The following is a 26,123-nucleotide window of genomic DNA, read 5'->3' as shown; positions in this document are numbered from 1 at the left end:
CCTCTTCCATCCTCTTATACTAATGTCAACACCATCCTTTCACTCAAATATTCTTTCCCTCCTTAGTGTTTGCTGTCTTGATGAATTTTTGGGGGCAGCAGTCCTGCCATTCCACAGTTCACCTCTGCGAGCCCATTTCTTTTAGTTGTATTTTGTATGAAATGCTCACCCGTCTTCTGACCATCTTAGGCCTGGATGCTGCTCTTCCCCTTTGAATTTGCACTGATCAGGATCAGAACTGCATTCGCCACTCCAGATGGGGGCTCGCTGTTGCGTTAGATGATGTCTGGGAAAAAAAAATCTAAAATCCATCCTAAATCTCCCAGTGTTCATCTCTTAACAGCTGCACTGTGGTTAGGCTGTCATTTATTAACATGCTTATCTTCCCCTTTAGCCAGCTTTAATGGGTGAGTCCTCCATTAAAAGCAGAACCTCTTGTTATTACACAGTAGGTGCATCTCATTTCCATTACTGTGGTCCCCCAAACTGTTCTTTCTCTATCTCTTTTTCCATCTCTGATGATTTCTGAATTTTAAATGGCAATTTTTCTGAGCGTATTCTGACTTCTTGTGCCAAGGTCATTTAAAAAATGAGATAGGTCCCAGGATAGATGGAACAACTTTTTAAATAGCATCCCTCAACTTGATGCTTTCCACTTTAGCACATTATTGATGCTGTCCTTTAGCCAGTGTTCTTCCACCTTAGGACTTTATTACTAATTCCCATGTTCAGCATCGTTAGTAATAGCTTCTCATGTGACACCATATGATGTTACTGATGTCCAAATAAATTAGATATTATTTCCTCAGAAAATAAGCTTTCAAGAAAATGTCAGGTTGTGCTTGACTGATCTATTTTTACTGAACATGTACTGCCGAGGTTTTTTTTTTTTTTTGTCACCATTTCCTCCTATTGATTGTTATTCTTTACTTGCTATGCTTTTCATTTCTAAAATTCTGATAGATGAGACTATAATTTTTCAGATCTTTTTCCTTTTTCCCCCACCTGATGCTGTTCCTGCATTTGTCATTTTCTAGTCAGATGGTACTATCCTTGTTTTCATGCATAAGTTTTAATGATATATGAGATCCATCGAGAGATCCCAAATTCCTTGACAGAACCTGGGCAGAAGATGATTCAGTCTAACTCTTTGGTTTCAGTCTGGAGCATACTGGGCAATTTTCATATCCCTAATTTCATTCAATTGTACGTGGGCTGAACCTGTTAATTTTGAGATCCTTGTTGATTTGTAATACTCCTACTTGTATTCTCTGATTCTTTTTATTTGTGACTAAAGTCTTGTATTTCTCAGAACTGCTTCCTCTTTCAAATCTCTGCTTATTTCTAAACTTCATCTAAAATCCATCCACTTGTGTCAGAAATTCTGTCCTCTTAAGTTTTCCTTGGCTAAGGATACATATTGCAGACTTTTTACTTCTTCTTTGACTTAATGAAATTCCAAGATCTTCTCCTATCTGATTCCATGACCTCTTTACTTGATTTCTCTACTAGTTTTCTGGATTACTGAAAGGCTATTCTTTCAAATTCAAAAACCTTAGTTATAGACTTCATTTCGCTTATTCTGCTATTAATTTAAATTGAATAACTTGTGATTGTTCATACTAGGAATTCATTGTTGTGTGCTTTTTAAATTAATTTTGGTTGCTGCCTGTGCTGCTGGTATGAGATGGTTCATGTAGCAACAGAATGAAACCACATTCTCCTTCATGTCTTTGCTGCTTGGAGAATTCACCACAGTGATAGTGAAGCTTCCAGCCTTAAGATGAATTGCCAATGCTGTGGTTACTGCCAGATAGAGAGGCTAGAATGGTCTCCTTTACATGGAGAATCATTATCTGCACTTTTGCAACGTTAGGTCCAAAGCACTATTCCTCCTGGAAGCTCGCACTCTACAGAGGTTAATGTTGTGCATTGCCTTTGGTATAGCACTTTTTCTCTTTTAAATATTAAAGGTCATTAAAGAGATCTTTTTTAAGGCCTACCTTTTTAATTGGTTACATATGCATGGCAACAGATTTAGGATTGAATGTCATATCAAATTGGAGGTCAGTAGGTTTCTCTTTCTTTCCATGCGATAAATCAGGGGATTGCTTTTTGGCCATTCGTGATGTCCCGTGATGGGGCTGCTACATGTTTCCATTCCTCTGAGAATCTCAGCAGAGGAGTCCAAGGTAACGCTCTTCCAGTTATTCATCTTTAAGAGCAGCCCTCCTGGTTGATTTTGAGAACAATTACAGCATTGATACTTCCCTTCCTGGGCTGATTCATTTTTAAGTAGTTCCTCATTCTGCCTGAAAAGTTTGCAATCAAATAAGAGCTTCACTTTATCTCCTACGTGTTACACAGCTCCACACATCACAATTTTAAAATAAAAAAATAACAAAAACCCTATACATATACATTATTTTTTCCGAGCTGGCTTAAAGTTACGTGAAACATTAGATTGGCTTTATGGCCAAAGCAATGAAGTGCTTTGTTCTCCTGCAGGGTACTAAACATACGTGTTTCCCCCTTGCTGCTGAGCCCTGCGTGCTGNGGGGCTAGCTCCTGGGAAATGAGACCTGCCCGCCAGGGGATAAGCGCATGCGCGGAAGGGGCGTCACCGCCCTGTCGCCGGAAGTGCTCCGGTTGCTGTGGCGACGGCGTCGCGGCCCGCGGCGCGGCCGGGGCGGTGCGGGCCGGGGCCGGGCCCGCGCCGGCCGCTCCGGTCCCCCCATGTCGCGGAAGGCGCTGCTCTGCGTCCTGCAGCTCGACATCCGCTCGGTGAGTGCTCGGGACACGGCCCCTCCGCCCTCGCGCTGCCCCGGCCGCAGGCTGGGGGGCGAAGCCGCGGCGCGGCCTGCGCGGGCCCGACTTCCGGCACCGCCCGCCGGTCTCCCCGGCCTGTCGCAGCGCCGTGCCTGGGCCGCGGCCCCGCGCAGCTGCCCCGGCTGCCCAGGAGCCGTTAACGGTTGTAGAACCGCTCCGTGCGCGCCTGGGGCGCCGTGTGGGCCCTGCACCCACAGCGGGAGCGGAGGGAGAATCCAGGTGCTTCTCCTGCCCCGGTTAAGAATCACTCGGCATGGACCGYCCTCGGTCGCTCTGCAGCTGCCATTGGCTCTGTGGGTCCGGGTCTAATCCCCAGGCTTGCCCATGGGGCTGGTGCTGCTGTGGTGCTTGTTCCCAACAGGAGAATCTGAGATGCCACCCAATAAAGTGCAACTGCAGGCTCAGAAAGTGCTTGCTGCAAAGTGACCTGGTTCCTGCTTATTTATTCCCCCCGTGCCCTTGCTGCCAGGCTTGYTGGCTGCTCTGAACTCCCCTGTGAACTTCTGCATGGAGGTGGAGAGAACATCACCCTGCCCGTGTCTTTCTGCTGCCTCAGCAGCTAGTGCTGGTCCTCATGACACAGTGACCTCCCTGGTCCAGAAGAGAGATGTGAGGTATTCCTTATTCCTCTGTTTCTGCACCTAGAAGTTCTTCATATGATGGAAAAAAAGCACAAATGGGGGTCATTTTCCCTCCCCCTGCTGCCCAGCGTCCCGCTTCTGCAGCTGTGGGACAACTGATATTCAGCCTGCTCTCAAGGCTGCAAGGAGTAGTGGACGGGGGCAGAGCAGCAATCTCCAGCCCCTACCCACAGGCCCTGTGTTGGACGTGGGTCATTCAGTCGGGTCACTGTTATCCATTTCTCCCAGCTACTCCTTTCCATGAGTGTGCTTAATCTGTTTTTAAACTATTCAAGTGGTTTTTTTTCCTTTTTTTTTGTGCTCCCCTAATTTTTCCTTCACTCCCCTCCTTTCTCTTCCATGGAGCCTCTTTAGCTCTTCATTCCTGTCATGGTTTGAAAACTTTCCAGCCTAAAATTCCTTCTGGTCAACTGATGCCCTCCTCTTACATCCTCTTATACTAATGTCAACACCATCCTTTCACTCAAATATTCTTTCCCTCCTTAGTGTTTGCTGTCTTGATGAATTTTTGGGGGGAGCAGTCCTGCCATTCCACAGATTGGCTTTATGGCCAAAGCAATGAAGTGCTTTGTTCTCCTGCAGGGTACTAAACATACGTGTTTCCCCCTTGCTGCTGAGCCCTGCGTGCTGATTTGTAAGAACTTGCTTCTTTCACAGGGTGACCAGCCTGAGCAGTACCTAAGTGTGGTTTACATGATGCTTCCTCTGAGGTCTTCCAGCCTCTCACTTTTCAGCYCAGTAAATGGGCAAATACCGGTTGCGTCCTCCAAGACGAAAGGCACAAAGCACAAGCCAACAAGGATTGCAAATTCTACAGAAACGTCAAGGAGAATAGTCAGAACTGCCATAATAGGCTTGTGTGCASTTTGAGGGGGCTTGCCTTCTCTGAAAGCAGCTGCTCTCAGTTGGTCCTATTCACACTTGCAGCTGAGAGCCATACAAGCTGTTTAATGACCTGGCAGTCTTTTTCAATTTGTATATATACTATTCTGGCATTTTTCTTTCAGATTTGAAATGTGCATTTACATAGAAAGGATTTTTTTTCTCTCTCCTTCAGATATTTATGTTTAGCAACATTATTTTTAGGCATATACTGTAGCTATGCTACCTTTATCATACATAGGTTTCTGTAATTTCTTTCACTTATGTCTTTTTTTTTTCCTTTGTTCTATAGCTTTGTTTTAGATCCAGTAAGTATTTCTCAAATAAAATGTTCTTTTGGGAGTAGGAGACTGTAACCAAAGCACTTATTTTAATTCCTGTCACTCTACTSCTTTGTCTTTCTGCCTGGCAATTGAAAGTCTAAACACTGTTTCTCCTGCAGCCTTATGTTAGAAGAGACAACCTCATATTTATTATACTGCGATAAAAAGTGAGCAGTGGAATAGAATTTAAGTGAAAAGGTGACAATTCCCTTGCCGGTTAATAGAACAAAACCATGTGACTTGTGGAAAATAACAGATAGTTTGGTCATGATTTGTGTACAACCTTGCAGTAGAAGCACAAGAGAGAATGTGTGATGTTCATCAGGGCTTTAAAAACATACCAGCTTCTTATTACTCAAAGAATAAGAATTGGTCAGAGTGGGGAAGTTGTGAGGACAGCAGCAATATCTGGCAGCCTAATGAGGAGCCCTGTGTGCCTTGAGAACCCTCCAAGGCAGCCAGAGTTCTCAGATAAAAACTGGTGTGGCAGGTATTGCTACTAAAGCAGCAACGCCTGCTTATTCCCTTCTGTTTGCTTACTAAAAGGAAAGTTAGTATAATCACAGTATTTCCAAATAAACATTCCTTTCCTGGTGGTGGGATAGAATATAATATCCAAGCATGTGTATTTACCAGTTTATTGCTGTCTTTGAGGAGACTGAGATTTCAACATACCTTTTGAACAGTTTGYGTAGAATCTGTTATGACCCTAGATTATTAACTGTAAGATAGTTGGTCCATACAGTTCACTGTCTTAACCTGGGATTGGGGTACCCGTGTCAGTTTTGGTAGAACAGAGGGAGACAAGTTTTTTTATTTTTTTCTTCAGTAAGAAGAATGTGATCCTGGTTATTTTGAAATATTGGTTATTTTTCCCCATTGGACTGCACAAATGGAACTGCTTTAGAAAAGCAATGTTTTCTCTCTAAACTGTTATCATCTAATTCTCAGCAATCCACCATTTCTGCCTTGACCATTTCATTCTTATCCTGGAGAAGAAAAAAAAAAGAAAACCTATTACTTATATAACAAAAGTTCAGTGTGTTTAATGACTGTGTTCCTCTTCCAGATAACTTGCCCTGGAGTGCTTCTGAAAGACAAAGAGGAGCTCTATCTTAGTGTCTCTGTACTTGGGCAGTACAAAAAAACTCGTTGTGTCCCTGCAGCATTTCCATTGCTTTTTGAAGAAAAACTAGTATTTGAAAAGGTAAGATAATGTCAAGTTCTGATATGAGGCAAACAAAACCCTTTTCAAACTCCCCAGAAACTTGGTGCCATTGAGGATGGCAAAGTGTTATAACTCCTCTTTTCGCTTCAGCACRAAGGAGGTGTGTGCCTGTTTTACCTACACAGTGACTCAAGTAATATAACTACAAAAGACTGTAATAAGTGATGAGTCTTTTTCTTGTTCTTTATCCCTTTTTATATGAATTGTGCTTTTTCATTATCAATTTTCCTAGTTTGGAAGGAACTGAATATTATTGTTATAAACATTATAGAAGGCGAAAAACAAAGAAAACTAGATATAGGAGATTCAACTCAATTTAATAGAAAGATCCAAAGGCACAAGCATTTTTGGTGACATCTCTCTTCCTTAGAGATACTTTTTTTTCCATTTTTGTCACCAGAATTCCCTGAGTTGTACTCTGGCCTTATAATTTATAGTTGTTTATCACACATTCTGAGTCCCTGCTAGCTTCATTATTAGTACCACAGGGATAATGAAACACAGTTTCTTACAGATATGATCTAGTTTCTTGACTACCTATGAATAATAATACTTTGCCCTTTCTAGTTCTTTTCCTTTAAGCATCCCCCAGCACTTTGAAAAACAAATTGATTAAACATCAGTGATGTTCTTGCGAAGGGGCAAGATACAAACAAAAGTAATTCTACCAACTGCTGAAGAACAGAAAAGAAAACTAGCTCTTTTAAAAGCACATGAGCATCCTACAAATGACTTGAAGTAAAAAGTGCTGAATACTCTTTTCAGTATCACTTAGAGGAAATCTAAAACAGCATGGTCTAATGCATGCAGTAATGCTAAACAAGAAAACAGACAAAATCTGTCCTCTTATAAATAGCTTTTGAATAGTTCTAGATATTTGTGGGATAACAGCTTTGATATTTTCAAATATTTGGTACCTTGAATGGCAAAGTGACCTGTAGCACCTTGCTGTGAAGTTTTGTGCAGTATTAGAGAGAAGTGTCCTACCTTCCTACCTGCTTGCTATCCAGTAGGACTCTTTACAGAAGTTCCTTGACCTCTAATCACATGGAATTTGGATTAAAAAACAGAGCAAAAACAAACAAACAACCCACTGAAAACTAGTCAGTTTCATGAAAATGAAACTATTACTAATGTATTAACAACCTTATTCTGCATCTCTCAGAATTCTCATACAATTAGCAATTTATCTTTCACTCTTGAAAGACAATCGGTACTTATATCACCATGTGTTTAATTCTTCTCAATATCCCCTAATTTAAATACAGAGAGGGAACCCTGAAGTTTATGGAAAACATGACAAGCATTGCTGGCTTTTGATAAATTTAATCATGTGCCAAATAATAATTTCATTTTTTTTTCTTTTTCGTAAGGGTGATAAAACTGTTGCTAAACATCTGACATGAAGGATAACATCGTGTGTGTGTGTGTGTGTTTTGTTTCATTTTTAAAGGTCCATCTGGTGATTTTATTATTATTATTATTATTATTATTGTTTTCCCTTCTTTTTTTCCCCTTCTTTTTTTCCTCAGGCATTTCCTGATATAGTTGATCCTGGACACCTGGTGGAGTTACTTGAGCGTAAGTTCTGCTTTTTACGTATACTATGTCGTATATATTTAGTGGTTAGTATCATGCATGCATGGACTGTAAAGATGTTCTGGAGGATTAATATGTGTGATTATTTTCWTTTCAGGAACCTAGTCTCTGAAATCCTAGTGGATAACGAAAATATAACATCTAGCATATTAAAAAATAAGTAAGACCATAGCACTTATGCTATGTTTAAAAGAAAAATTCTGTTACACAAAAAGACAGAAGTTTCTTATTGTCTTTTGGCTAGTAGTAACTTTCCAAAAAATACCATCAGCTAAGAGAATGCCTCTAGAAATTTGTGTTGTATGCTTTAAAATAGAATAAAGGGAAACCATATTTTAATTAACASAAGTCCATCTGATCCAAACTAATAATGCATTCTTCCATTTGATCATTTATTTTGTTGTTTTTTAAATAATGTGAGTAKAAAACATGGATTCCTGAACTTTTCTTTTTTTAAAAAATAGAATATATTTGCTGTAAACAGTGCAATGTGTGGAGCATAGTGAATTGCACTGAGACAGTGTTGACACTGAGCCCAAACTCCAGGAATATATCTAGGATATTATCTGGAGAGTAGCAGTTGTCTGAAAAAAGCAGCAAAGCTTGCATCATCTTCTTTATAAGCTGTTTTCAAAGGATAAATTCTATCTGATGCCAATTTTTTTCAAGTTTTAAATCAAGTTTAGCGTCAGTATTTGTACAGTGCTATCGATATTAAGTTAGTCTGACGTACTCATACAAGCTGTTGTTAATTTACCCTTACGGTTGATGTAGTGAAAATAGTGTAGCTATGTGCATGGCTATGAGGTTAAATTGCTGAATAGTTTTTCTTGTTTTCAGACTATCAAAACTACTTTTCACATAATTATTTTTAACTCATGAAATATTTTTTTCTTTGCTTTTCTAGTTGACACAACAATACTTGAGCTAATACAACTTGTTCCTCCAGGTATTGTATCAATCTCATCATAAATTACACATTTTAATAAGTGAATTTCCATAAGGATATTACCYATTGTATCACAATCACTTTTTCCAAAACACAAACAACATGGAAAACTCAAATATTCCTCTGAATATAAATGTTAATAGATCAAAAGGATCTTATTCTTGAAAGAGAACGGGTAAATATTGAAATGTACCATACTCAGGCTTAGGAAAGTGATAATACTTTAGAAATGGAAAATAAACTGAAATCATCCTGTGCACACTTATTAACTCCATCACAATTCTTTGCAAAGTGACTGTGAAATTCAGAGTGCATAATCTTGTTCTCAGAATGGCACACTTTTTTCCTTATATTTTAATGGTGACCGCTGGGAAAACTCTTATCCTCACTGTAAGTATTACATGTCTCTTGGGGTATATGAAGATAATAAATAGTGATTTGTCATACTTCTGTTATTGGTTTGTGTGATTATAAAAATCTATTTTAATGAAATTCAAGTGTTCCCGTGAATAATGTAAATCTGCATTTTATTAGAAATAAATTCAAGTTTGAAAAAGGACTCATTTGGAAATTCTGGTATTAATAGCACTCTCAGTTACATGTCCATAGTAGTTCCAAGGAAACAATTGCTTCTCTCAGGTGACTCACCAGACTGTTCACTTGAAGAAATGAACTGAATGTGGGTTTTGTTGTGGGAGGGTAAAAGATCTTGGGTAAGGAATTTAATTTCTAGGACTTGGAAATAGATGTGATACAGCCCAGTGTAATCTGACAAAATGATAGTGGGGGCACAATTAAATATATGTATGTATATAAATATATGTATGTAAATATATATGTAATCTATTTTGGGGCTTTTACCCTAAATATAAAAAAAATAGCAAACCAGGATTTAGGGAAATTCTGCATTTCTTTCTCAACTGCCCATTTTCAAATTAAGAAGCATGAATGTTCAGTAATACAAAATAATACAATTTTTCGTAAGATATTGGCTGCTACTTAAAAAAAGATGTTTCTTCTTCCATGCGTGAGTGCAGAGCTGGTGGAGGAGGAGAAATATTGAAGAATTGCCTTGGGAAAACTTCTCATACACCTTTTTACAAAGTCTGCATTAACTGTTCTATAAACTTGTTACAGTAAACTTGTTACAGTAAAGAGTAAAACATACTTACACACTGAATTCTGGCTGCTTCTGAGCAGAGTCCCATTTAACTTGGTGGGGTGTTTGCACAGCGTGGTATGGAGYTGTTGAATTTGTAAAGAACAAAATTTTTCTTAGATTCAATATGGTCTTGTGTGTGGTGTCTGTACTCCATGACATTGTCTATTTTCCAATTAAAGTATRTATTTCCTTTCTAGTGGGAGAAATTCTAGCTACTTATGAAGAAAATACAAGAGATTTCCTGTTCTCTGACCCTAAGCTTACTCGTGGGCACCATGGTTTAGATCGTGAGATTTTAATGAAGAGGTCCTCCTCTTTTACAGTGAGTGAATGTCTGTGGATTGTATTTATTATATGGTGTGTTTTACTGGAGAAATTCCTAGAACTACTTCAAATGAAAAGCGATTACTTCTGACAGATTTTGGCATTTCAGGGGTTGAATGTACTAATCCAGGGCTGAACTTTGGTGAAGATATATATATATATATTTTTTTTTTTTTCTAAGCTCCTTTTAGAAGGTATTCAGTGGGGGTTTTCACTTGGTTTGGAATTCAGCAGTATAACATGTCTCTCTCTCAATTCAAGCCAAGATGCAGTCGGTAGCAGAAGAGGTGTAGTGGGAGGAGAAGGAGGTTTGGTATCAACTTGATAGTTTTTAACAGGTAAACTATGTAACCTTCCTCCCCAGTGGTCTCTTTGTAGCATTTTCCTTGAGACTCCTTTTCATCCTGTTTAGGACAGTAGCAGGGCAGCTTTTATACCTATTCCCTTTCACTTGTGGGCTTTCCTGAGGTCCAAAATCAGCACCAAAATAGTAAATAAATGAAATTTGCCTTAGTGCTCTGTGGTTGATATTCAGTTTCAGAGTTTTTTTTCTTAAGGTCTGTTCAGCCTGTTGATACCTATACAGTAACAGTTTCACAAAAATTATGATAAATAACAACTTATTGGCGGAATGAGTGGAATCACTTAATGTTAATTTTCGGGAGCTATGAACTCACGTATATATTAGATAAGAATGAATTCATCTTAGACCATCCATTGTTAGTGTTGAAGGCAGCTGAATCTTGAGTGATAACAGACTAACTCCAGAACATACTTTGAAGATGACGATGAAATGAGAGGTGCATTTGGAGGTTTGTTCCTCTTATTGAGTTCTACAAATAGAGTGGCAGTGCTTTTGGAGTGGAAGGATAGGGACCCAGTTATCCTGTCCGTTGGGAGTGAATTAAAAAGAAAAAATGGTGGTGGAGGGAGAAATGGTTGATAGGTCATTGGTATCTGTCTGCTGGTCTACAGTTTCCCCTCTAAGGGCAACTTTAGAAATTGCCCTGTCACTTGCAATTAAAATTGCTAATACACTGGGAAATACTGCGTTATTATTGAATGAATTAATGCTATTCTTTATGAGAGAAAGTCTGTGGTTYTGCAGCACCGTAAATTGTCCCTACAAAAGAAAAATAATTATTTTTTCACTCAGAGCTGTTCTTTGATATGTGTCATGATGTGAAGATGCATAGCAGAGTCATTAGGATGTGTACCTGGATGATGACACTGTAGTAGCTTTAAAATATCTCTCTACCTCCAGAGTAAATAGAGTCTCAAATGATTATATCTTATAGCTTTCCCTAAGCTTCATTGGCAAATATCTCTTGGAAACTTTGTCAGCAGGAAGTACTGTATGTAAATGCTAAACAAAAGAAAAAGCGTTAAACAAGGTCTTGAGAACTGAAATCAGGCAGTCTAGCTGTATTCTTCCTACAGAAAAACAAGTTATTTATAGCTAGCTGCGATGTGAGTGTTTTTGACTGACAGCTGTGCTACAGTGGCATTTTGATTCCCAATAAAATTGTCTTTTATTAAAAAAATAAAGGTAGCAACAGCAAGGTTACGGTTGTGGAGTTCAGATAGGCAGCGACAAGCAGTGTCTGATTAGCAGTGTTAATCTGCCAGTTGGAAGGAATCCCAAGTTGAGAGGATCAGAACTCCTCCAGAAATCTGGCACTTGGCTGATAATGTCTCTRGCTAAATGTCTTATGAGGCTTACAGACACAATGTGCATACAAGACATGCCTCGAGTTATCTCSCCCGGTCCAGTGTGGCCCGGCTGAGGCTTTTGCTGGCTTGTCTGTATTTCCCTGCAACCCTTGCCTTTCAGAATATGTTTAAACCTTGACTAGTAGTGACTTCTTATAGATACTCTTATCTCCGTTCTCCACCCTCATGCAATATTTGCTATGTTACTTAAAACAGTTTTCTCTTTAGCTCCGTTATCTTTCATTAGCATACCACTACAAGGCTTCTGATTGTATATATACATAGTTTTTATAATGCTATAGACTTCTCCTCATGCTTCTTGAAGTTAAAAGCACATATTAAACTTCCTGTATAACTTGGGTTCTTCTGAACATCAACTATCTTCACAGYTTTTCTGTAATGAAATTATTGTTGTGCCCATTCCACATCTTTTTAATGACTAGTGCCGAAGGACAAGTCAATTTGCCTGGGCTGCAGGTACCACCATGTAAGTGGCAGAGAASTAGGTTCTAAGCACTTCCTCGCTGGAGGTTCGTTTACAGATGTATTTGGGGTTATACACAATTTCAATCTCTACATAATACTGTACTGACTATTTTTCAGCAATCCCTAGTTTGAGAACTGCCAAGAAAAGAATAACACCTCTGATGTAGGGCTCTAAGTTACTTCTGACATATCCATTCCTGTGAATGCAAGTGCCATCCCACGTTTCCTCTCCACAAATCGTGGCTCTGAAGGAACTGTGGTTTTATGTGACTTTCAGCTACAAGCTCCTAACACTTCTGTAATCATTCTCTGTCTCTGCAAGAGGAGAAGGTGCTCCCCTGCTGCTTTTTATAGCTTACTAATTCTGATATGTTCTTTTTTAAACTGTTGATGGCACTTGATAATTCATTAGTAATAAAAATTAATTGATTAAAGATGGTCAGCTTTAAGATCTCTTTTATATGCCATAGCTTAATTTGGTTGAATCTGGGACTCTGTTAATTGCCATGACTGAGCTGTCTTGGCATTTTTCTCATTTCATACATCTTCATACATTTCAYTTCCATCTGTAACATGGGTTTGTATCATATTCCCCCATGGGAAATCAGTGTGTGTTTAGGCAGGTGGCAGAGAATTATTTGATTCAGCAGTAACCTTCATACATGAAGTTCCTCCTGATACTTTAGAGGGTTAGAGCCACAAAAGGAAAAAGCTCCTTTTATGTTCTCAGTAATTTTGTGCATTCAGATGCATGGATGTCCATGCACATGGGTACACAGGGATGTGCAGGAAGATSTGTGGAAGGAAGAAGATGGAAAGTTTCCTAGGGACACTTTGCTTCTTGGCACTTTGCTTCTACGGAGCTGTATAAGATGTACATACAGATGACCTCCATTCATTTACAGAAAAGAGGATCTTTAGCTCTTGTATAGATTTTTAATGTTGGGAAGGAGGGCCTGTGTATCATATCTTTGTCCATTTGCCCTAGTAAATTYTGAACATGTTGGCCAATTCTAGCCAAATTTTACAAAAAAAAGTAGAGGTCTCAAAAATGCTCTCTTTTTAGAGATATAAAAATTGTCAGCAGTAAAATAACAAGGGTTCAACACGAACTATTATCCGTATAAAGTTTTGCAGGATTTTCAGGCTGATCAGCATGTGTGTTAAGAGACCAGCAGGCTCATCTGGACCCCACTGGCTCCAAGTCAGTCAAAGCAGAGCTGCCTTCTGCCAGCCAAATGTGCAAGAAGGTGTGGGATTAAATGGAATGTGATTATACAGCATGGGAGACATGTTTCTGTATTGCAAACAAAAGGTTATTTGCAGTCTAAGTAACTAATTTTCAAAATGTTTTTATAAGAAAGGTGGCACAAATGAAATTATTAACGAGTAAGTTTGCAAAGTTAGCATTAATAAAACTTCTACAGCATGACTGCAACTTTTGTTGATGCTACATAACATGACACGAAAAAAATGAAAAGTGGTTTTGACAAAGAAATGTCTGAAATAAAAGTCAGACCTTAATTGTTGCACAAAAGCAATATAATCATCTGTAATTGAATTGTCAGAAATGCAAATGTTAGCATCTTGACATTTACCATTGCTGTTCTGTCTTTTCTAATTATCTTTATTAAAGGCTAAAATTAACAAAGGAAATGGCTTAAAATTAGGAATGGTTTGTTACATTAGGTGACATTTACTTCTTTGATACCCTTTATCTTGAGTTGGAGCTTGATGTTCAATTATTGCCTCTCTTCTAGGGAATTGCACCAAAATTGAGATTTTCTACAAGCTCCCTTATTACAGAAAGTCTGCTAAGATCAGGAAGGAGTCACATGCAGGTTAGCATAATTTAATTGTTCGCAATTTAATTTCTAGATTTAATATTGATAGCCCCGGTTCCAATTTTTGCATGTGCTACGCACTTTAAACTTTTCTCATTCTCTTGTTGTGCTTAAAGCAGTTGTCGTGGGTGCTTGACAACTTGATTAAATTTGTAATCAGCTATGATAAAGAGTATGTTTGGCGCATGACAGTAAATGGAGAGAGTGCCTTGAATCTGAAACAATTATCAGCTGCTCTGGCTTATGATCAGCTGAAGTGACAATCCCTGGAGTGTTTTTGGGTGGGGAGATGCCACCTCACAATTTCTTATGGACACTTAAAATTAAGGTGGAACAATGAAAAGTAGGTGAAGCCAGAGCAGATATGTTATCAAGAACAAACCAATTAATTGTCTTCCATAACAATATCTGCAAAAGTAATGGAAAAGAAGATTTCCATTGGGAAATGTATTAAACTGGAAATGCTGCAACAGGTGAAGCTAAAGGTTGTAGCTGAAAAGACTTGGAAAAAAAAATGTCATGCATTGGTTTGCTTGGTAGCACTCCTGGGTCTCACCAGGTGGCACTTTGGTTGGTTCTCCTGGGACACAGGCTGTTGTACAAAATTGTTGTAGATTATTCAGAAATTGTGGTGAGCAGTGGATGTGCAGCATCATTAAAATGAGGTAGGTGTGTGTGTGCAAGGAGAACTGGATGAATTGGGCCCTTTTGCAGTGTTGTCATTTCACTCTTAAGTTTCTTCCAAATTTAAACAAAAGAAATATATGGCAACGGCAAATGAAGAATAACAAAATCAGTAAAAACAATAATGTTATCGGAAAATGATCTTCTTTGACTTCAGAAAGGGCAACATGATTTAAAGCAAAAAGTCCTTTGAAAGTATTTAATAYATTACAAACAGCACATCAAAATCAGCCTGTGTTGCTGTGAAGATTTAGTTTTATGGATAGTATAAGCTGGCCGAACAGAGTACTTCTGGTGAAATTAAATTAATCTTGAAGAGAATTTGGTCAGTTTTCAGGTGCTGCAGTTACAGGCATAAGAAGAATGGAAGCATGAACAAGCTGCCTTTGTAGTGCAGATGCCAGTTAAGCTGTTAGAAATCAAACACACAGTTTCAGCCTAATTCATTGTTAGATGTAGATGGAAAGTCAAGAAGACAAATTGGAAATTTCTTGGTAGATTTTACTTCTGGGTTCTTTTGAACTCAAGCAGTGCATGCAGCATTCACACTCTAGAGTAATGTCAGCTTCCTCAAGCTTGAAAAAGAGTTTCTGAGAGGGAGAAAATGTATTGCTATTCCTTCAGTTTTTGACCTTCTACAATGTGGGAATTTGGGCCAAATTTGTCCAAAAAGCCTAATTATCCACACTGTGATATTTCAAGTTAAAAGGTGCTACTGACTGAGTGTTCTGATGAGTGTTGTATAATCTAAAGTGCCTTGACCTATAAAGCTTGAAGAGTAATTGAATGCTCATTTAATGCCAGAATTTACAAAGGAATGATAATGCATTTCAAACAAAAACTCAGTGTCAGAAAATATTTCCCAAAGCTTAAATAGGTCACAAAATTATTAATTATTTGGAAGAAGGATCAGTGCTAGTTCTTAGGTAGATTTGCTGGTAAAACAAATGATCCTGTGTTACTTCTAGGAAGTTGGTGGAATTGGTCTTTCTCCCACTTTATTCTACTCTACCTAAGTATTTAAAAATATTATCCTCTCAGAGATTGATATTTTGGACAATATTTGATAATGATGTCATTTTATACACTTTTGTCCTCAGAATCCATAACTTGGATGTCAAGTGCTATTGTATGAATAAAGAGCTATTTGCCCTTTCAATTGCAAAGCTGTTTGCATTATTTAGGAAGATCTTTAGAAGATGCTCTTTAAAATTTTTTCTAAACGTAGCTTTTGATTATAACTTTCTAAAGATCTTTTGCATTCACTATCATGCAAAAAAATTTACAACACAGAATATGATTACACTTGTGAATTTTCACAGTTCTAACCAAAAGTAATTTAAACTGCTAAATAAGCTTCCATTTTTACTTATTTAAAAATATGAGAACTTTTAAAAGATCTGTGTTTTCAAAAAGTTAAACTATTTATGTTCAATCTGATTATTTTAGATAAGATTTATGATAAGTGAACTTGTTAAAAAAAATTATTTTTTATAGTCTTTGCACAATAACTGTTTGAGCAAGCTAATTAGGCAAGTATCAGCACTTAACCTTAATATGTAACATTTAGCAATGTGTGTTTTAATCTCCTCCTGGTTTCAGACAAAACTATAGAAACATTATTTTTTTCCAAATTACAGCTTGATTATAGTTTTGAGAGGCGAACTTCGGCTGACATGCATCTATTTYTGTTAAAATTATTTGTTCACTGTTTCCATTATCGTCAGTGATCTTTGTTCTGCTGCTGTCAAACCAGATAATTTCTCTTTTCACTTTAGGATAATCTGAATCGCATACATCACTCAACCCCAAATGGAAAATTGCAAACAAGGTTACCAAAGAAAAACACTCTTTCACCTGAGAAAACCAGGCATAACCTAGCAACAAAGAACTACGAGCAGCCTACAATAGCTTCTAAATCACGTTCTCCATCCCCGTACACAACAAGACGAATGTGTGAGCTCTCAGAAGAAGCCAGGCAGCGACTGTCCCATTTAAACCTTGGACCTTTTGAATTCAGAAGAGAAACCGATAGACCTCCGTTTGTAGTTAGACGTGTATGTATTCTCCACAAAGTGCTTCCAACTTAAGTTTAGAGCATTGTTTTTTCACTTAATGTTACTCCAAAAATTAATTCAAWCCTTAGTTTAGGTGAGTAGTTTTTCTCTCCTTAACTGTCTGCCACATAGTGTTTTAAATGTGGAATTGACTGAAATAAAAATATTTTATCAGCATTAGTAACAGACAAAAGTCAAATTATTTTATGAATATTCTGGTTAAATTCTCTGAGGCCCCATTTCTTTTTATCTCGTGTACTAGACAAGATAATAGGTGTATAAATTCAAATTGGAAGTAATTGATAGTAGTATTAAAATTGCCTGAATTAGACTTTAAAGAAGAGTGTCTAGTAATATTACAGAAATGCACACTGCCTCTCTTTTAACTTTTATTATGCTGGCATTCTGTGATCTTTGAAACGCTTCCTTTGCCAAGAGAAACTCCATGATGCTTTGACTCGAGGTTTGTAAGCATCCTGAATTTAGCACCTGCATAAGGACTTGTTGCTAGCCAGATGTGAACAGTTTTTCTGGAATTAGGAACTTAGAGTACATGTATTTAAGCTCTTTACTGCTTAAAGACCAAATTGTCCAGYCTTTTGGAGGCTCATGTTCTCAAATTTATGTTCTCTCAACATTCTTATGCTTGCCGTAATTCTTTAAAGATTCCCCCTTTAAATGTAGGGGCAGAGACGGAACTGTTTTTTCTTTTTGCTTTGACATTATAGCTTGTCATAAGTGCTTGAAACTGTAGACAGCCACTGAGATAATTTAGCGTTTAATTAATTTGCTCTTCACATTATTTCATTTTTATAGTTTATGTACAAACGAATGAGTAATGTCTTGTCAAATTCTGGAATTCTCTTCCAAGTTCTCTTCTGCTTCTAGCTACCTTTTAGAAATTCAGAGAAGCCCTAATAAGCTGTTAATCAATCATCAACCAGCAGTTTATCTGTCTCTCACAGATATTATTTTTCTTTTAACTCATGTTAATCAATGCTTGTGTTTTTTGATCTCTAGGTGAATTTCACAGTTTAATTGCTGCATCTTTAAAGACTCCTTATTGATTTTGATTGCTTGATTTGATTACAAAAAGGAAAAGCTTGTCCCATTTCCCACATGTCATGGCTCTTTCTAGATTGGAGAATGTTCTTCTTAGGGCATCTTTACTGTTGTGGCTTGTTCTGTCCTGGAAATTTTGTGTTAATTAAAATTAGTTTTTATTTAAAAGTTATTTTAGTTACTTTTCCTTTGATTGAGAAGGGCAGCACTTAGTGAGATCCTAACTGTTTGGAGCAAATATGTGCAATAGCTAGAACTGGGTTTTTTTTTGTTTGTTTGTTTGTTTTTTTTTTAAATAAAGACATTATAGACAATAAATATGAAAGAAAAAAAATCTGCATTTAGTTAAGTGTAGTAAGGTTAATATGAATGTAACATATGAACAGTGTTGTGAAAATATTATTTAAATATGAGATTTAGATTCCTAGGAAGGAGATAGGATATGAGATTTAGATTCCTAGGAAGGAATTGATCTTATGCAATTGATCTTATGGAGGAAAATAGAGATAAAAAATAGAGAGAGAGATTGAAAAGGGGTAATAGAGAGTACTTTTAAGAGTATTTTTGCTTCAGGTTGAACAACCAAGTCCTGGTATTGARCTTCACACCTGGTGTCCTCCTCGAGAAAGTACAGTGGAAGCTTGGTCCAAGGTAATTCATGGTTAGTATTTGCTACTGTATTTCCCTTTAAAGCTTTGATTTTCTGCAGTAATGTAGTGAAGGTGTTTTGAAAAAATGGTCCATAAAGGTGCAGAAGCTGTCCTTTCTTCCCAAGAATAGTGAGAATACTGAAAAACCCCACTCCTGCAAAAGATGAGTTTGGATATTTTTTTTAACCCCTTATGACTCAGAACCTAGTTCTATTTGGTCTAAAAGTACCAGCAGAAAATCCCACAGTCCAACTAGGGGCTCTTTTTGCTTTACGTATTTCCCTGAGTTGATAGTGGATCAAATCTTCCTCTTGATCTGTAGGTGTACTGCTCAGCTTTAGAGTTTATTCAAAGTTGATTTTTTTTTTCCAGGACTTCACAGCTTTGCAGTTTYAAACTGAATAATGTTTATTTCAGTAGTATTTGTGAGTAGTGATCAGGGATTTGTTAGATGTAGATCAGGGACTTAGCTTTATTAGTGAGCATCAGGAATTTGCTTGCATTTCCAATTGGCTGTTCATTGTTACCAGTAAGTGAGGTTATTATAAAAGATGTGACACCACAAATTTAAGGAAGTACTATAAAACTTTTTCTTTATTTAGTATGCCTAACAATATGAGGATTTTCATGAGCATTATTTTTTACCTGTGCTCTGCCTTACTATTATTGTGTCTCACTTTCTAAAAATAGTTATATTGCAAATTATTTCAGATTATTTATTTCATATTTTCTCTTTATAATAGAATTAGATGTAGTATTTAGAAGGTTGCACTTTCCCTTTGGAGATATGTATATGAATCTGTAGTATCTGAACCTACAATCACCTGATACTATTAGGTACTTATTAAATGTGTTGGTAGTCTCTAACCAATTTTTTGGACACCTTACTGTTAATATCCAGAGGATTCACCAGTTACTTGTCTGTCTCTGGAGGCCCAGCTGTAACTTATGAAAAACATTGATTCTTAGGATTAGAGATCCTACTGCTGACAGTGCAGTTTRAGAGTACTTTACTTTATATTGATTCCGTGCAATTAATAGCTTAACAGATTGTACTGTTTAGTCTATACAGTAGGCAGTCCCTATACTGATGCATTATTGTAAACATTGTAATGCATTAAATATGAAGTCATTGTTTTCAACAGAAGAAAGTCCTGAAATATTTCTAAGTCAGTTTAGAATTACAAAATATATAGTACAGCTAAATTGGCATTGGGCTTTTTGAAAGAAGAGCTAAACTATTTTGTAAAAGATTGCAAAATATTTAGAGAAGTAACATTTTCTTTTGAATTTCTTCTGAGATGCTTCCTTTTTAATTTTCTTCTCTTTTTCTTTTTCCAGATCCTTCTCTTCTCGGCAGCTACAGGCCCAAGAAAGCCAAAGTGAGTAGCCTGAAGTGCCATTGTTTGCAAATGATTTTTTTGAGAAGCTCTGAATAAGGCACGTAGTCCTTTGTAGGTATTTCTGAACATTTGCCCAGTGGAAGTATCCAGTAGCAGCAAAAACAAGACAAAGGACGTTTTAAAGCTGGTATAACTCAGCCTAGCCCTGTTGACAGATGATTTACAAACACAAATGTGGAAGTTAACAATCTATAAAATATTGATGCCTGCAGTTACAGAACTTGTTTCTGCTTGGCATTAAGGCTTGTGACAGGGCTGTAGAAGATCTTTAAATGCAGTTTACAACCACTTTCCCAGTCATTTTCAGAGCACAGTTAATTCCAGAAGAGTATGGCACTAATATAAATGGCAAGCCAATACTATTTTTTTACACTTGCATTTTCAGATATTAGCTGCTTGTGCACTGCATGGATCTGAAGATTAATATCTGAGAACCTTTTTTTCTTTTTCTTTATTTTGATGATTTTGCTTGTGTTTCTGAAGTACTGAAGAAATTGGGATTGTCGCCGTTTGATTTTGTGTATGCCCTCTTAATTGCCAAATGCCTGGTAAAAGCAATGGTACAGAAAGGAAGAAGAAAAGAGAATTAAAAGGATAACATTTTATACAATTAAACACACTTTTGCCAGCTTTTCAGTTTTTACTGTGGGGGGTTTCAGTTTGGTATACCGTGTGAAGTTAAGATGTTTTGCCACATACAGATTGTAAATGAGAAATTGTAAAGAAAGTAGAAAACTTATACTAAATATTTCTATAATGTATCTTTTAATTTATTTTTTTTTCCCCTATAAATGTGAAATAGCAGCAGACAGTTTGGTGCATGCAGATAGCTGAGCTATGGATTAATTAATCCATCCTGTTCCTGATATCTCTAAGCACTGCTGATTCTGTCAAAGTCGAGACGGAGAAAAATTCATCTTTTTGTTTCCAAAATAATATACAGCTTTAAACTAGATGTAGTTAGCATTGTGTTGTTTCAGAGGACCTGAGAATGGCTCATCGAGAAATGCAAATGTTAATGTGGGAAATCACTGTTGTGTTTAATAAAACTGCCATTATTTTCACTGTTTTTTGTCAAAGTTTGTCTAGCCATCAGGTTGTGTTTGACTRGTCTTTAATTGTGTAGCTAAAATCAGTACCTCTTAAACTGATGGGTTTATTTGCCCTCCATGGCTGCAGCTGGGAAAGGGCTAGTGAAAATCCTGGTTTGTTTCTSCAGCTTTGGAAAACCATTGCTGTAAAAGCCCCCTCTTGGGTACAATGAGGTAATCTRTGGACACATTCCAATGGTATAGGTTTATAGTATTTTTGCAAGGAGGAGAAGCGGAAACCTAGTATAGTAAAGAGTGAGTAGAAAGTGAATATTTACASTGTGCAGGCAAAGGCAGTAAACAGGCTGTGATGCTAAATGGTGTGTCAGATATTAATAGAGCCCTTTGACACTTGTTGATAGAAATTATGGCACCAGAAAGAGCTTCTGGAGCTTGAGATCAGGACTTTTCTGAGAAATTATAGTCCATAGGCAGATATTCTTGTATTGTTACATTGATGGGTAACTTCTTTTGATTTACAAAATCATCCTTTTGATTTACAAAAGAATTAAAAGCTTGTAAAGTATACATTTTCATATGCATAATGAACTTTAGCCAGTTTTTTTCTATTATTTTTTTAAACAGGTGAAATCTACTCCTGGAAAAGAGCTTGAAAGTTCTTCTAATGAGCGTGTGATCTCAGGTCGACTGAATAGACAGTGCAGTTCCACTGGTTCGTTAACGTGTTCAGCACCTTTAGCATTTCATAAACACTCCTTAAGCTCAGTGCTAAGTCGATCATCTCTAAGAGAAAGGTAATATCTAGTTTTTGTTCTTTATGGAATTCTGCACTAATTAACGAGAGATGATAGTATTTACATGGCACTAATGTGTATGTTTGGAAACTTGTAGACTGAGATTTTTTTCCCCAAATAACTGTCCTGTCATTTGATTTGTCTCCTGGAGCTGCGGTTTTGGTCACCTCTACTCAATGAATGCAACCCAGATAATATAGCAATGAAAAGAATATTTAACATCTGTGTTACTAACTCTGTGTGAAACAACAAAGCCCCAAATTTCAAGCATCCCATGTCTCACCACATGTCTAAAATAGAATATTTAAATAAATATCCCCTCTATCAGAAGGTATTAAGGAATCAAGAGTATCAACACAGATAAATAGATATATGAAGTACAGCATTCTGGAGGTATTTGGAAACCTTTTTTTCCTTCTGACTATTGTTCAATCTAGTGCTTGTAAGCATATATTTGTGGCTAAGATGTACGTATAATCGTGTGTGATTACAGTGTGTAACAGGTTTGGACTAGCTTTAGCCTAGCCCATGCATCATTTTTCAATTTCTTTGTTTAATAAGCATCCTGAGAAATTTTGCAGTTCTGCTTACAATAAATGCTGTATTTAGTTTTCTTTTCTCGGTATTYCTCCACTGATCCCAGTGGGATTGGGATGGGACAGCGTTTAATATCCCTTAGTTCTGTGATTCTGAATCTATGGGCTAATATTTTGGGCAAGCCTAGCAAATCCAGTGTCTCATGAAGGTGGGATGGAAGAAAAGTCAAAAGAAGAATCGGATTTTTCATGCCCAAGTCCYCCAGCCCTCTGAGGAGGGAGAGTGTGTGCCCTGCTTCTTGGTGAGCAGAGCGTGCCCTTGATGCACAGTTAGTTTCCAGAGGGCTTTCTGGTAGTAGAAAGGCTTGAACTTTCAGATCTAGTACACAACTAGACTTGAATAACCGACTATACTTAGCATAACAGTAGAAGCTGAATATCAAATTGATGGCCTGCTGTACGTACTGAAATGTTTCTCTGAGACCTTTCTTGGGGAGCTGCTTTGGTGATTAGTTCATGCTCATTCCGGGCTCTTTCCTCCCTGATGCTGTTGGTACCCCAGTCAGTGAAAGCTTGAAGGCTGCAGCTTATAGCATAAGCACAGCCTAATGTCTAGCTTCTTTCTCAAAATATAAAAATGGTCTCGGTTTTCTCTTCAAAAAGCAAAATGACAGATGGCAGGTGGGGACTAAATTTTTAATACTTATAAGGATCAAGTTGCTGTTTCTTTTACTATCTTCGTCTGATTGAAAACATGCTTGCTTGTTATTCTGTGTAATAATATTTCTTGTGGACTAATGCAGAGATTAGGATGTATCTGAGGTTTGGAGGAGACTTCTTGTCATGTTTTCTGCATCCCATTTTCTCTGACATTGGCTGTTCACCTATATCTATTGCAACAGATAGATATTTCCCTTCCTTCTGTGGCATGAAGCTTTTTTCAGTGGTAACATTTCTTATTTTCTTTTTTTTTTCTTTTTTCTTTTTTCTTTTTTCTTTTTGCAATGGACTATATTTAAAGCTGACAGAGTCCCTTGTATTGATAGCAGGAATGCCTTGTGTGTTGTGAGCTGCTGTTATATGCATAGGAATTCAGTAATCTGATGGTTAATCATGAAATCATCTGAATGTTCTTCTTCTTTCTCTTTAGCAGCCTTTCTCCAGGAATGATTTGTGATCTTGTGAAACTACATTTTTTCTTATTATTACAGCAGATGCTTTCAGCTCTTTAGAGATGTAACATCTTTTCTGTATTAAAGATGTAAGCATTTACTTTTGTCATCAAAAAATATTCCAAAATAAGGAAGTAAAGGGCCCAGTCTAATAAATTTGATCTCTATGTTTGTACTACTGAAAAAAGATGGCTTTAGTCGCCTCTGTGATGCGAATTATAGTTGGAATGATAAACGTGGATCTGAGATCAGTATTTGGAAATGCATACAAAGGCTGCTGTTGAGATCATATAAATACATGGAAAATCATTACTGCTGAGAATATAATAATGTTAGTGTATCCTCGAGAATAYAGAGCCTTGTCTTGCAACCCAGAGCTTTACTGTCCTTCCTCTTCTCCCATAAGTTCCCACTCTTTATTTTTTTTTCCCAAAGTCGTGTGAAGCGAGCACCTGCCTCCACGAGAGTGCCTCCCCGGAGCCCYGTTGGAGAGCTGGAAAGGCGCTGCAGAAGCGCTCGGTGCTGTGGAAGAAGAGCTCTTGCTTAAGTCCTCTGAGCCCCTTGGCATCTTTTTCAGCAGTTTCTGGTCAGCCTGCTAGAGAATCAATCCTTGAATCATTCCCTTCCCCTTTTCCACTGTGTTGGACTCTAAAGCAGAACTGTAAATGGGCTTACTGTTAGGACAAGATAGCAAAGTTGTGAGTGCTTATTTYACATGGTATTTTAAGTTTTTCATTATGCAAGTCTCCCGAGGAAGGTCTGTGTTATAAAATGACACTAAACCTAGTGATGTGATGTGTCACTTGCCATTCTGAATTTAGCTCTTACAGTGCTCTGGTGCGAGCCTGCTCTTTAATCCTACCTGTGATGTCAACGTGTTAAGGCAGTGCAGTTAATACGTTCCTTAGATGTGGTTGGTTGTGCAGAGATAAGTAGATAAGTGTCTTTTATGATTTAAGAAAGAGCATTAGGGTTGAAGTCTTCTACTCTGCTAGAAAAAAAAAACACAAAACAAACAAACAAAAACCCTCAAGTCCTACTCTTGCTTTCCTAGCACACATACATCTTCGTGCTGCCATAGAATATGGTGTTTGTGCTTGAGGACTTGTAAGCTAAGCCTTCCTTGTGGTATTGAAACGTGAAGTGAAATACTAATTCTTTCTATTTTGTAAAGAAGGGTGAAATAGTAAGCTCTTCAAGCTAATGGCAAAAGTTCTGTTAATGTAGCTATCTGCTGGCACAAGAGAAATGCTTTTCTCAAGAGATTATAACGAGTCTAGTAGTATTTGGCCATTTTTTGTTATGTTGAGAAGCAAAGCTGCTTCTCATGCATTTGGGATCAAGGGATTCTTTTTTTCCTCCTCTCAATGCGTCAGGTTTTTGTTTTTGTTTTTTATTATTGATCTGAAGAGTAATCACTCCCAGAGTGGAGTCCCTCTTGATGTCTTTTTGATGTTTTTCTGGTGATACTGCTGCAATATAGTCCTATCTACTACAAAATTTAACAAAAATCCTAACCTCTATTTGAAGTAAGACAGAGGTTACCCATCTGTATCGATGCTCTTTTGTAACAGGCCTGTATTGTTTTACTACCATCTTTCTGTCTTCTGTCTTTCTCCAAGTACTAGGAGAATGTCAGCATAAAGATAGATATTACTAGAAAATGATTAACTCCTGTATAAAGTCCTTGAAAATTCAAGTTATCAGCAGCTTTCGCTTCACTGGTCTTGGATATTAAATGTTGGTTTTTGTCACATAGGAATATCTAAACCAAAAGGAATTCACCCAATAGTTTTAAAAGTGGAATGCATCCTTGGATAGGGCTTATTCTACCTCTGTGAAAATATACAGTTAAGTTTTGAGAGCCTTCTAGTGCGAAGTAGAGCACTGAAAAATTTAGCAGGCTTTTTAGAAAATAGCTTGCTCTAGGGAGAGGTTGCAGCTAGGATTCCTGCCTGATTCTAACTGTTAAAAAATAATTATTTTTAATCTTTGGGAACTGAATTTTCATAGTTAACTTGTTCTTGAATATTTGGGGTTTGTTATCTGTGTCATCTCATGGGGAAGTTTACCTATTTGCATTTGCTAAGTTGACCCCTGGAGCAGCTCTTTGAGGATCACTAGTCACAGCACATAGGCTTTGCTTTGTACTTTGGACCAACTTCTACAGTATTTGTCATCTTTGTCCAACTTTTATATTGTTTGCCATCTAATTGCTTGGTTTTGCTACAACAAGAAGGTAMATTTGAAAGTGATTATTGTCGAAGTAGTTCTATATAGAAATGGGAGAATTCATTCAGAAACTTAGAGAAGATGGGGCAATGAAAAAGCTTCTAACGAGGATAATAAAGTTCAGCCTATTTATGGCATAAATGGCTAGTGATGTAGTTACAGAAGGTCTTGAGGGCTGCTTTGTTGGGGAATGGCTCAGCTCAAATCCTGGGCTTTCCCTGAAATCACAGAAGTTGTCTGCTRCTTGGAATTCCCTTTATACCTGAGGATAATTTATCCTTTCATCCTCCGTAGGAAGWACCTTCCAACCTTCCTTTTCATTCTCCATGGCTCTAAGCAGGGCCTCTGAAAGTAAGAAAAAACATTCAGAAAGGATGATTTGTCAGTGCATGATTGTTTCTCCTTCAAATTAGTACCTGCTGTAGTGAAAGCCGGCTATTTTCTCTACCACAAATGTAAGAATTTCAGGATTTTGTTTGTCTGTTTGTTGGTTGGTTGGTT

General features: G+C 37.5%; 1 protein-coding gene across 1 annotated transcript in view; it reads left to right on the top strand.

Moving 5' to 3' along the window:
- Window positions 1-2,736: 2,736 nt before the first annotated feature.
- SPATA6 (spermatogenesis associated 6) overlaps window positions 2,737-26,123 on the top strand; it is a 35,728-nt gene continuing 12,341 nt past the window's right edge. The window contains exons 1-10 of the mRNA XM_026035093.1: window positions 2,737-2,784; window positions 5,745-5,882; window positions 7,436-7,484; window positions 8,410-8,451; window positions 9,811-9,935; window positions 13,897-13,977; window positions 16,443-16,721; window positions 18,357-18,444; window positions 19,775-19,815; window positions 21,513-21,682. Of these exons, the coding sequence (XP_025890878.1) occupies window positions 2,737-2,784; window positions 5,745-5,882; window positions 7,436-7,484; window positions 8,410-8,451; window positions 9,811-9,935; window positions 13,897-13,977; window positions 16,443-16,721; window positions 18,357-18,444; window positions 19,775-19,815; window positions 21,513-21,682 (1,061 nt within the window). The remainder of the gene's footprint in view (window positions 2,785-5,744; window positions 5,883-7,435; window positions 7,485-8,409; window positions 8,452-9,810; window positions 9,936-13,896; window positions 13,978-16,442; window positions 16,722-18,356; window positions 18,445-19,774; window positions 19,816-21,512; window positions 21,683-26,123) is intronic.

Source organism: Nothoprocta perdicaria, unplaced genomic scaffold, assembly GCF_003342845.1.
Source record: "Nothoprocta perdicaria isolate Ctin4 unplaced genomic scaffold, notPer1 scaffold_0, whole genome shotgun sequence".
NCBI lineage: Eukaryota > Metazoa > Chordata > Aves > Tinamiformes > Tinamidae > Nothoprocta > Nothoprocta perdicaria.
Note: the sequence above shows the minus strand (reverse complement) of the source record. Positions and strands in the feature narration are given on the sequence as shown.